Genomic DNA, 12,671 nt, shown 5'->3' on the forward strand with positions numbered 1-12,671 from the left:
TTTTAAAAAATTCACAGGCTCCCCCCCCCCCCCGCCCCAGTTAATAACAAATATCTCTGCTATAGTGCTAAATATGAGTGAAAGAAGGAGGGGGGTTGCTATGACAGTGGATTTAGTGCATTTTGGTACCTTTCTCTGTAAGGCCTACTCTAGGCCTGTGAACCTCCATACTGTTTGCCTGCTTCACTAATGGGTCAAGCTGTGGAACAGGTAGATGTTACAGGCTGAACGGTCATTCAACTTTTGAGAACATCACTGTGAATGCCACCGAACTCTTCCTTGCAGTCAAAGTTGCAAAAGAGGCAAAACTGCACTGGTATGGTAGTTGGGGCATACATTGTACCTGTGTCTTGCCTGTGTAGGGCAAAGTAACAGGTTGACTTAACTTATCTCCCTCCCCAACAGCACATGCTCAACATCTCTTCACTCTCCCACTATGCTCTTCAGCCACAGTGAAGAGAGGAAGCCATCTGTAAGCTCCAAGTGGGAGCTTACACACGGCTGAGGAATCGCTTCCTGCCCCCATGTGACATTGCTAGGCCAATCACCAGACGTGAGCACTGTCACATGAGAGGAAGAGGATTGGCTTACATGCTCACACATACCTAGAAGTATCTGGTACTTCTCTTTACTCCCAATAGAAGTATGTTAATCTGAGGAGGGGGGCTGGTGAGAGAAGCACATGTGCACAATAAGTTGTATAAGGGCAAGGCCTAATATGACTCTTCTGAAATAGCCCACCCTACATTCCTCATTTCACTCCATTGCCGCATATGGTTTTACAGGCTTCCAATGCTCTTTAATTTTGTTTATATTTTGCAGGTGGATAAATTTGTCATTGAGGCCGTGGACCTGGGTACCATATACAAGATTAGGATCCGACACGATAACAGCATGCTGAACCCAGATTGGTACTTGGAGAGGGTGGAAATCCTGAATGAGGTGACAGAGGAGACATATATGTTTCTTTGTGAGCGATGGCTTTCCACCAAGAAGGAAGACAAGAAGATCGAGAGGATTTTTTATGAAAAGGTATTTGGCCATACAATGCTAAACTGTGCTTATGTAATGGGGTGTCAGGTGGAGATAGAGGACTAGGGTTGGTTTAGCTAAGCAGGCCATACACCAGTAAAATTGTGATTAAAAGAAATTTGGTCTGGAAAGTTCGTGCATTTGTCTAAAAGTTAGTGGGGTCAAATCGATGATCGTTGTCAGTGACAAAAAAAGAGCGGGATGGAAAATCTAACGGTGAATGTGGTTTTCATTTGAGAATCTCCACCCATTTCCAAAATCGAATGTCAAAACCAAACAACATTTCAAATGGCATTAGTCAAGTTTTTGATGGCATTTTCGAATGTTCTGAGATTTTTCATATGAAAGTTCCTACGAACATCTACAAGTGAATGGCCACTTATATTGCAGTGCCCCCCCAGTCTTATTAACCTCTCTCGATCCAGCAAGATAGCAGCTATGCAGCTGCTTGTCAAAATTTTCTTCACCAAGAGTTCATATTTTGCCAGAGCACAAACTCTCCATAAGTATGAATACATAAGAGAATGAAGAGTGCATGCACAAGGCCAGGTAAGATAGGGGACAGGAGAGTATAAGACTGGGAGGGGAGCCTGAGGAACTACAACATAAGTGTAACTGTCTTTATAATGGTAACAATTCTTACTTGGGAACAGTCCTTGTGAGGATCATCTGGGTACCCTAAATATTAACCTGCTGTTCTATCTGGGCCTGACCAACATGATCCCTTGGCATGTGGCATTAATTATCTTGACAACATGAATCTTCTCGCTCTGGTGGGTCACACCTCCAGTACTCTACCCAGGAGAACATGCACACTCATCCCTCTGTACCACTTCACCGATCCCATTGGTTACTGGAGCACGCCTCCAAAACTGGCTTGATGGGAAATTCACTCAACGTTCTCAATGCCAATATTGAACCTTGTTTCTTTGACCACTGTCCTTGACCAAGCTCTCCGAACACAATATATCTGCCAATGCCAATCATATGCTGGGACAAATTTCCAGGAAGCCCTACAAGATGTTTTTGTACCCATATAGCTGCAACGACTTCTGAAGCACTTTAGAAAATAGGACATAGAGGAGATATGTAAATTATATTCTTAAAAGTGGTCTACATGAAGTACTTATGCATAACATAGCTGAATCCTTAGCTCTTTATTAAAGGGTAAACAGGCAGCAGAAAGTTAAAATCCCTCATATCAAAAAGAGACCTTTCAAGCCATCAAACAGGTTCTTTTTTTTAAGCATGGAAAACATTGAAATACTTAATTTATGCCATTAGGCTGTTGTTTTCTATGCACAAGACACTAGATATAAGAGTGGATTGGAGTGCACTTCACTACAGAACATGCCAATAATATTTTCAAGAGAACAAATGCCTGAAATATTAGGAATATAAAATCTTGATGAGAAGAACTTACTTCTAAAAGGTAAAATATTAAAAGATCACACAGGAGCCAAGGGGGAGTTGGCACTAGTGGATGTGTTACTGATGGGAAACGTCATGGAAGATCAGGTTGAAGGAGAGTGACATCACATTTCAAGGTAATACATGGTTCGGAAATGGTGGCTTTTGAGAGTGTGCTTCAATACTTGGAGGGTTGTTGAATGCCTGATGGCACAGGGGAAGCAGTGCCAGAGAAAGGGAGCAGCTGGAGGAATGAAACGTGATTTTTTGAGCAGGGTGAAGCTTCAGGATGGCTGTATGTCCAGAGGCTGAAGAAGAGTTATAGGAAGTGTGGAGAACCGTAATGCAGGAATGTTTGTGTCAATCTCCTCAACGGCAAAGTATTGGTGCATGATTTACAGTGATTTTTGCTTTTATGAGGAAACAAAGATGATGAGCCTCATTGTTCCACAGCGGCTAATGCTATATATTTTTTCAGGACTACGATGGAGAGCGTCAGAGCTTGGGCAGCTCATCAAAAAGCTTTTGGGGCTCCTCTCTAAGTCTCAAAAGTCAGGACAACAATGCCAACGTGAAGAATAAAAGCAGCATAGATGGCTCCATACAAGATGGGCAAAGTAAGACAATACATTATACCAATAGAACTTTCCCATACACTGAATCACTGGGAGAGTGACACAGGTAGCAGTCACAGCTAAACTGGGCCCTAATGCAGGATGCCAAGACCAGCTCCAGCACCACCACTAAACCTGCATGACCTCAATGCAGAGCTGAGCAGATGTGCTGTCCAGGAAAGCTACAGCTACAGGCAGTTGTAGGGATTATTCTCCATAAATGATGGTATATATGATAATTAATGTAAATATATCTAAAAGTGTGGCTATTCTTTGAAAATTAAAGCATAACTGTTGTATTTGTCATTTTGTAGATATACATGTGAATAGAACTAAGGCTCACACAGGCTTCAGCTTGTATAAGAGCGGACAGCAAGCTTTTACAAAGCTTTGGCAGAGTTTTAAGCAAGTTTTGTTGAAGTCTTTCAAGCATCATTCAGCTCCAGTTTGGGAATCTTAAATACATATCTTAATAAAAGTGCTGACTGTCACTTTAAACAATCTGCTTGGAGGCTTCAGTAAGTTCCAGCCCTTGTTGAAAGCCGGCTAGCAGTCGTTTAAAGGGACAGTCAGCACTTTCATTAAGATCTGTGTTTAACATTGCCAAACAGAAGCAGATGAGGTCTTCAAAGGTTTCAACAAAGCTGCTCAAAGCTTGCCAAAAGCTTACTGTAAAGACTGCTTTCATATGAGCTGAAGGCCTTGTGAACAAAGAAGCCTATCTCCATTTAAAAACAAATACCCTTGAACCGGGTCTACCTCTGCACTGCAAGGGATAACTGCTCAATTATGTCTAGGGGTATGGTGGAGAGGACTTTTACTTACCTGATCCCCACTACAGCTGCCTCCAAGACTAGCGCCTGCAGCCTCTTCCCCCTCCACTCCAGCAGTTTAAATTGTCGGTGGTTGCGATTAATAGTTACTAATCTTTTAAACACTCAAACCTAGCAGACAGGGTCTGTGTGATTCAAAACAGTGAACGTTCTGCTCATTTCTGATACTCACCTTCTGGTTCACCCCAACCACTCCATTGCTGCATTGGAGCCCTTGTGTAAATAAAAAAAAATAAAAAAAGAGTGTATACACTTCATATACTGTATATAATGGGGTCTGTTCCTAAATAACATTGCTACTCTTGTTCCAGTGATCCCCTATCACATCACCATCACCACAGGACAGGAGCATGATGGTGGCACTGAAGCCCGAGCCTACATCATAATTATGGGCCCTCAGAAGATAAGGACAGAGCGGCTCTGGCTGGATCTCCCCAAAGGAAAGAAAAGCTTTGCTCCGGGGTCCGTCGAGAAGTTCTCAGTTGTGGGTTTGGATGTAGGAGAGATTAAGAGGATGGAGGTGAGAGATCCTGATACTTATAATTTTTTCCTTTCTTTAACCATTCACAAATGAATGCTCTATCATCAGGCCTAAGTGTCGTGGGACCAGGGGTGCCCTCTTACCTGGGGTCCGGCGGGTGCGACGGAGATCGTAGGGTCCTTCTCAGGGTGAATTGGTGTGCACATGAGCGCATGCATGACATGCGTGTGTGACGTGCGCATGTGGCACTGCCGTGGCTTCTTAGTCGCTTTGGGTGCTGGTCATTGCCAGGGAGGGCCTTGCGAGCACTCCTCTCCCAGCTGGCCCATTGGTTCACAGGGACCTGTGGCTTCCTGGTTGCCCAGACAACGGGGGCGCTGCTGGGTTTAAATCACAGCCAGAGCCAAGACTTGTTGCTGAGTTTTTCTGCCATTCCCAAAGCAGCTACAACGCCTCATTTCCTGTTTCCTGTCTCCCTTCCCTGCTATTTTGATCACCTGGTTATCAACTCTTGGCTTGCCTCACCGTTTATGATACTCGCTGCCTGCCTCGACCCGGACTGTACTCTGACAACGCATTTTGGATCATCCTATCTTGTACCTCAGCCTGAACTATGCTTCTGGTATTGTTCCCTGCTATTGGGGTCCAATTCAGCAAACAGGGGGACTTCGCTCCTTGCCTAACACTAAGAAACACTCCAGCAATAATTGAAAATGGACCCTTGAGATGCACACAGGGTGCACAACCTAGCGGTTCTCTACTTGGGTTATTCCTTCATAAATTGCTGTAGTGCAGCAAACCTTCCCCTGTTATCTTGTTGATCTCGGAACCCTAGCTGATGCCGCAACAGGTTGCTTTCTACTTTCTCTCATGTACAAAGCCTGACACACTTCAGGGAGTGTCAGACTCCTGGTCCTCCCCCAAACCATTCCTCCGCCCATATGTTACTGTTGTCCTGCAGTGTTGTAGGGGTCATTGGACCCTCAATGTGGCTCCAAGTTTGAGAAAAAATTGATACCCCATAGGATTAAAAGTGTTTCTAATATAATGCAATTAAATGTGCTAAAATCATTCCAATAGTAGATTGGGGGGATTTTTTTTTTTTCACTTGGAGTTTCATCTCTGTTGAACTTCTCTTCACAGCTAGGCCATGACGGGGCTACTCCAGAGAGCTGCTGGCTGGTGGAAGAAATACAACTCAATGTGCCTACCAAAGGAGTCATGTACACCTTTGCCTGTAAATGTTGGTTTGCCAAAGACAGAGGAGACGGTCTCAGTGCCCGCGTCTTCAATATGTTGGATGCAACTGCCATCACCATTGGCCAAAAGGTATGAAGTAACCTCACAAACTATCTCTGCCTTTCTCTTAAGCAATTTCTCCATCTATGTTGTCAGAAGACCTAAATGTACACACCCCTTTCCTGACTGACATTCTTAAAGGTAAAACATTTTCATGTGCTGACATACCTATATTATATACCAGATAATGTACTGCTATAATAAGATATTCGTATTTACTGAAAGCTTTGCTGCTCATATAAATGCATTTCCTTCCAGACATCAGTAGGGCTTTAACTTCAGTGCTTGAGTCTTACTATTATTGTCCAATACAAATTACAATGTTCAAACTGTGCAAATAGCATGGCCTGACCTCAGAGCATACTGCTAACGCTTAATAGAGTGTGCATTAATAACAATAATGCTAATATAATTGGTTTATGTAACTTCATCATTTCCTAAGACCCCATACAAGAGAGTAAACTTTATATAAAGTGTCAGTGTGTTCCTGTTTGCCTAGTGGAGGAGCAGGCAGTGCTGGATCAGTGTTCTGTATATGAGGTGACACAGTGTGCCTTGTGGAGGAAGAAGTAAAGCTGGACCAGTGAGCTACATATAAGATGTGTGCCTTGTGAGATGGTGCAGGAGGAAGCAGTAGTGGTACAATAGGTTATATATAGGATGACTGTGTGGGCCTTGTCAGTGCAGAAGTAGTTCTGGATCAATATGCTGCACATAAGGTGACAATGCATGTCTTGTCACATAGTGGAGGAGGAGGAAGTGTCAGAATATTAAGCAATATATAAGGTGACATCACGTGCAAGGCCATATAGTGGAGGAGGAAGCAGTAGTGAAAGAGTAATTTATATATAAGGTAACAATGTGCCTATGTCATATATTAGAGGAGGAAGCAATAGTGAAACAATAAGTTTCCCTTCAATCCTTGTCCCTCTGTATTAGAGTGTAACAGGGTGTCACCAGAACAGGAAGTGAGTCCCCTGCAGGGACACCCACAGCAATAAGAACTGGACAGGGACTCTTCCCGGCAGGGCTGTGCCTCCCATGAGGTAAGTTGAGGCAGCTGCCCAAGGCTGAACTCAGGGAGGTACTATGAGGGGTTAGGTTGGGCATCACTGAGGCTGGGTTTCCATGGGACACAGTATAGCAAGATCACCAGAAGCATTTTAAAGCTATATGATCTCCAATGGGTGTCCCCATTATGATGGCAGCCCACCCACATTCCACCAAACAAGAAGCCACCATCATGAGTATAGCAGCATAGGATGAGGTTAGCACCCGAGGTGGCCTTTTTTGCCACATGGGGGAAGTTGAGTTTGGTGGCAAATAATCTAGACACACTCCTGCTTCCCACTGTATCAAAATTTTAAACAAAAAGAGAGGTTCCGGCTGTTGGTTTAGGAAAAAACACCTATTTGACATCAGTCCGTCTGAGATTTGGCGGCTTGATATTGTGTACATTGTACACTTCATAATACTGTATTCAGAATTCTTCTAACATAGAAATGTTTGTCTTCTGAATCTTGCAGGTTCTCTATGAAGTCACTGTGGTCACCGGTGATGTCCCCAATGGAGGTACCGATGCCAATATTTACATGATATGTTATGGGGCCAGTGGGAGCACCGACGACATGCTGTTGCCAAAATGTGGAGACAGGTAACATTCTTAACTTACCTTCAACAATGCTCCTGAAAAATCCAGAAGTAACTAAAACTATATCATTGGGAGGTGGCAGAATGTGTCCAGTATGATTTAAAAAGTCCTCACATTAGAATTGGTTGTTTCAGTTGCAGATTTTAAGACCCAGTAAACAATTAAATTGGCTTTCTCTAACAGGCCACGACACAGCAAATATTGTGCCTATTTTATGTAAGTTGTGTTCCCTAGCCACTCTCTTGGCATGTGACAACAATGGTGTATTATAGCAATACCTCTCATAATATCACCGTTGAAGCAACTGCAGGCTGAGGAGCTACAAAGGAGATGACAAGACTATTGGGAAGGCGGATTGTGTCCTTGATTATGTTCGCTGCTGCAACAGAAGCAAATACTTTTGACTTTTCCCGGCTCAGCTGCTTACCTAAACTTTGGCTTTCCCTTCCTCTGAGGGAGCTTTCAAAGTAAGATAACCAGCATTGTACAATGCAGTAGAGTCCTTGTTGGCACCCACTGAGTGCTGCTGGGTAAGAAATTACAGAAGGTTAGTATGCAAACAGATTCAGGTACTTAAACCAGTTCTCCATAGAAATAAATGTAATACATTTTGAAGATTTCATAACTGGAGAATTAGTGGATGTATAAGGTATAAAGGTTACGTGTGCGGAGGGAATTATGGAAGCTGCCAATGGTATATAATGATGCAGGCTTTAGGGCCATCATTCTTTCATCATTCAGTTTTCCTGAGCAGGAGTTCAGACTTCATCGGCTGTGTCCTTGTCCAAGGTCAGTGGGGTACTAGATATTGAAGTCAATATCAGAATGAAGTACCCAGAACCATCACCTCTGAAGACCAAATCAGCAATGGCATATCACAATTTTTTTTTCCAGCTCACTATATATCACTATAATTGTTGTGATTGCTTTTCCTTTTTTTTATTAAATTGAAATTGATCAACAAGAGGAAGCAAAACACAAACTCTGTTTTACTATTTCCCAGGGACATGATAGGGTACACGCTGGGCAAGTGTACAGTATGGCTGCCTTGGCTTCATGTGGATGATTCATAGGTTTTCTTTAAACATTTCGGTCCATGTCACTTTCAGGTTTGAGAGAGGTCAGAGAGACACGTTTGTTATGGAAATTGCTGATATCGCACCTTTCAGGAAGATGAGGGTCTGGATAGATGGGAAAGGGAGCCGTCCTGAGTGGTTTCTTGACCAGGTAACAAATAAGTGTTTTTTTCTTCCTTTTTTCGTTAGTCAACATGTGCTGAACCCTGCAGCAGCTTATACATGCCTTCCCCTCTGGGAACCTTGTGTAAAATCCAAATTTATCCCAATTAGAGCTTATACAGGGGATCTCTCTCTTACGCCACGGGACAGCGAAGGTGCCTGAACAGCAAATTGGCAAGAACCAGCACTGTCTTGGGGAGAAAGTGGAGTGAGCACATGCTCCTTCATACTTGGAAGTACTGAAAAATAAAGAGTGTGTGGGGGGGGGGGAGTAGAGAATGATAATATAAACTGTAGGGAAAGGTTGGAAGTGTCAGGTTGTATTTGCTGGAGATTTCGCCTCACTTGCTGTCCTGGTTCTAAGCTCTACTCACTATGTCCATAACCCAAGGGATTGCTAAACCCAAGAACAAAATAATATCATAAATTGCAGCTTAGCAGTCCTTAGATTTGGTGGCTGCATTAGTTTTCATTTTTCAGAACATTTTGAGCAAGTACAGAATATACCTGTAGATCTTGCCAGAAATACTTTGTTCTCTATACTTCCTGTTAGCAGAACTGAAAAAACAAAGTCTAATTTCCCTTACACGCTATCGTCTGTAAACATCTAATTGTCCTCCTCATCCCATGCAATGAAGATGAAAAGAAAAAACCCTTTTTGTAGTCCAGATCAGGGAAGCAACCTGGGTGACAACCATGGCCCCCTCTACAGATACAGCGGAGTGAATCAATGTTGTCATCCTAGACAGGGCCCATGCTAGACTACTTTGCTCCTTAGGCAAGACCAGCTACTAGCACCCCCCAGCCCCCCTCCCACGGCGCAACCCCCAATCCCACCGCGTGGCCCCATTCTCCTGCCAGCTAGCTTTCGCAGAGGACAGGTGGATGTAAGCAGCCGGGGGCAATAGCCAGACTGCTATTGGCTATTTTCATTTGAAATAGCCAGAAGCAGATGGGGTATTGAAACCCCACCCGCTGAGCAGGGGAGCGGATCTGAGATAGAAAGTTGTCTCTCAGTTCTGCTCCTTTGCTCAGTGGGGGGGTGCAATTGCCAGCCCGCTATGGATTTTTGCAATTTGATATAGACATGGGGGGCCGCATGGGGGGGGGGGGTGAGTGGTTGAGGCTGCGCCTTAGGCAACAGTGCCTCCAAGGTGGTTGCTTAGTTTGCCTAGTGGCAGCACTGGCCCTGACCCTAGGACATGAATAGTGTTATTCCCAAAATCAGGTGAAAAGTAAGGATAGAAAAGTCTGAAAAAAGAAAACAAATGCAGCCTCCACATCTAAGGACTGGTAAGCTGCAATATTTCACAGTTTTGTTTTTAGGTTGGAATACACTTGAAAAGTTTTTTTGGATGGGGTTCTTGTTCATTGGAAGAGCCAATGTCTACCTCCCATTCTCACCCTGTGTATCTCTGTGCCTAATGATAAAGTATAGGGGCTCTTTAAAAGATACTCATTAGTTGATGGATCTTCTTCCCCTGTGGGAGGAACCCTCTGACACATGTCATATGGTCTGGGCAGATTATACTGAAGAGCATGACTACCGAAGAAGAGACGTCCTTTACCTACGGCGACTGGCTGTCAAAGACCAAAGGCGAGAGGAGGCAACTGTCCTGCGAGCTGGCAGCTGTGGTGGACAGTGAGGAGATGGTTGATACCACCACATACATCATACAAGTCAAGACTAGTGACGCCTCAGGTATGTCATCGGCTGCTGCTAGCGCGAATAAGGTGAGATAGGTGCTCAACGTTAGCTGGAACCTCATAGACCTTAGGTATCAAAGTGTCAGCGCTAACAGGCGTCTGCTTTTCTAGTTAACTGCTAAAATGTTGTGAAATTGAAGAGAGAAATTACCTGGAACAGCTTTTTAATTTGGAAAAACTGACAAAATGGATGATCCCCGTACTAAAAAAGTGTCAAATATAAATTCAAGCCTTTTATAACTGGCAGTTGTTAAGGGATCGGCGAAGAGTCGATGCAGCAATATCTGAGTAGATTCACATCAAGCAAGGTTTAGCTTACAAGTCAGAGACCACCGAAGCCCCCTAAGATCGTATAGGTTGTATAGACTCTGCATATGAATATTAAGATGAAGCTTTAACATCATCGGCTAATAGTAACTGATTACTTCATAGTTATCCAATCAATAAGTAACATCAGAGTTCAAGCACATCAGAAATATTCTCCAAGATAAGGCTGGCAGGGTGTTGGTTCCATTTGGGTGCTCCCGATGTCTGGAGATGTCCTTGGCAATTTTACTTGGGTCAAGTGACAATGACTTTGTAAATATTACCCATGGAATACATTTTTACTAAGTCTCCATTTCTTAAACTTGCCCAGACTAGTTTTTACATTAAGATGGAGTCAGTCATTCCCTGCTGATTCATCTTCTGAATGCAGCGAGGGCGTGTATACCAGCTATGTGGAAGCAGCCGCAACTGTGGTTGAGTAAGGTGGATGAGATTAGACTGAGGCCCCGTTCACACCGGGGCGGTTCGGTCGCGCGGATTTGCTACCTACATGGAGGATTTGACTGCCTCCCTGCAGTATACCCGAGACAAACTGCTACCTAGGTTCCATGGCCCAGAGTTACTGACTCTGTAGACTACCTCTATCCAGCCTTGCTTTGCCTAAACCTCTGGTGGTGGTCTAAAGCACTTGCTTGTGGGTGTACATATGTGACTGGGACCCCTCTACTCCGCTCTGCTTTGTGCTTCTTATCTTTATGTATCGCCTTTTCTATTTCGGATTACTTTTCTTGTGTAGCGCCCATCACCTTTTGTGAGATGGCTGCTAGAAATTTAGTGATTGACAGAGCTGTAGCCAGTCTGGCTGAATTATAGTTGGCATTTATTTGGTTAATTCAAGGTGTCTGGCATTCATTGTACTTGCCTGAGTGGAGCGTGACTCTGCTGCAGTGTGGGACAACCAATGGGGGACAGTGTGAGTGTGTGTGCAGTCCACCAGCCAATCCCTGGGGTTCTGATAGCCAGTGGTGCATGCTGGGACAGGATATAAATACTCAAGGGAATTGCCATGTGCTGAGTCCAGTTCTAGGATAGCTCAGAGTCCAGTCAGGGCTGGGTGCTGTCCAGCCTGCCCCGTTGAAATGCTCAAGTTCAGGAAATGCTTCCCCTAGGCCTCATGTCTGGAGGAGGCCTAAAACTGATTGAGGAGGAGGAGGAAAACCAGGGAAGCTGATGGCTGCTAGAGGTGCCTGGATTGGAATGGACCTCAGGAGCAAGTCTGGTGTCTCTCCTTTTGAAGATCTCACACCCATACTTCTTCAGCTGTTGCTCAAATACCCAGTGTCAGCGTGTGCTCCTATTAATCCTGCACTGTGGAATACTGAAAGGGACTGGTGAATCTGGAGTTCTGTCTTATTTTTTTTCTCATGGATGTCCTAAGCCCTAAACCCTCTCTCCCAATTCCTATGTTCTAATAAAAGTTCCTCAGCATAATATTTCATACCTGGATCTCAACTCTATTAGTATCCAGCACATGGAGTTTAATGCTATTGGGACCGTTGTCGATACTCATCCCCTAGTCAGGCTCGGAAGACCCGTTACAGTCTCTACGGCCCATTAAGGGGTGCGCTACACTTTCTTTTTGGTTCTCTTCAGCTTTTTCTTCATCTTTGTATCTACCAGTTGGGTTTTACTATGTGAGTTAAGGTTGTGCCTAACTCTCTTAAGATTCTTTAGTTTCAATGAGTTATACAAAATGTAAAATAACAGTTATAGAGTGGGAGTTGCCTAATCTTCTAATACTTGGCAAAGCATGTATTGTTTATTCAGCTCTTGGAGACATATTGTTGGAACGTAAATGTGTTACCGAATACGGGTAGATGTTTGTTCGGTATTCTCTTTTGTTCGATGGTTTCTCCTAAGAAATAAAGAATTTTAGTAAAAAATGGCGTCAGTCCCAAAATTTATGATACTGTTACAAATCGTTGGGTGATGGGGTGGTTGAGCAATGATCACCTCTTATTTCCCCACACACAGTAGGGTACATTATAGCTGAACAGGTTGGAATGGTTTCCTTTTGCCATCAGCAAGAAATGTGCAGTCTTCCGCTTTATTCCAGCCAATGTTTTTGGTCCGTTATAT

The 12,671-nt window shown here is 43.8% G+C and overlaps 1 protein-coding gene across 1 annotated transcript in view; it reads left to right on the forward strand.

Annotated features, from left to right (window-relative positions):
- Positions 1-12,671, forward strand: part of LOXHD1 (lipoxygenase homology domains 1) — a 168,748-nt gene that overhangs the window by 133,039 nt on the left and 23,038 nt on the right. Inside the window, exons 35-41 of the mRNA XM_018555718.1 lie at positions 823-1,032; positions 2,921-3,059; positions 4,201-4,409; positions 5,514-5,699; positions 7,196-7,323; positions 8,430-8,547; positions 10,083-10,260. Of these exons, the coding sequence (XP_018411220.1) occupies positions 823-1,032; positions 2,921-3,059; positions 4,201-4,409; positions 5,514-5,699; positions 7,196-7,323; positions 8,430-8,547; positions 10,083-10,260 (1,168 nt within the window). The remainder of the gene's footprint in view (positions 1-822; positions 1,033-2,920; positions 3,060-4,200; positions 4,410-5,513; positions 5,700-7,195; positions 7,324-8,429; positions 8,548-10,082; positions 10,261-12,671) is intronic.

This window comes from Nanorana parkeri, unplaced genomic scaffold (genome assembly GCF_000935625.1).
Source record: "Nanorana parkeri isolate BGI_ZX_2015 unplaced genomic scaffold, ASM93562v1 scaffold210, whole genome shotgun sequence".
NCBI lineage: Eukaryota > Metazoa > Chordata > Amphibia > Anura > Dicroglossidae > Nanorana > Nanorana parkeri.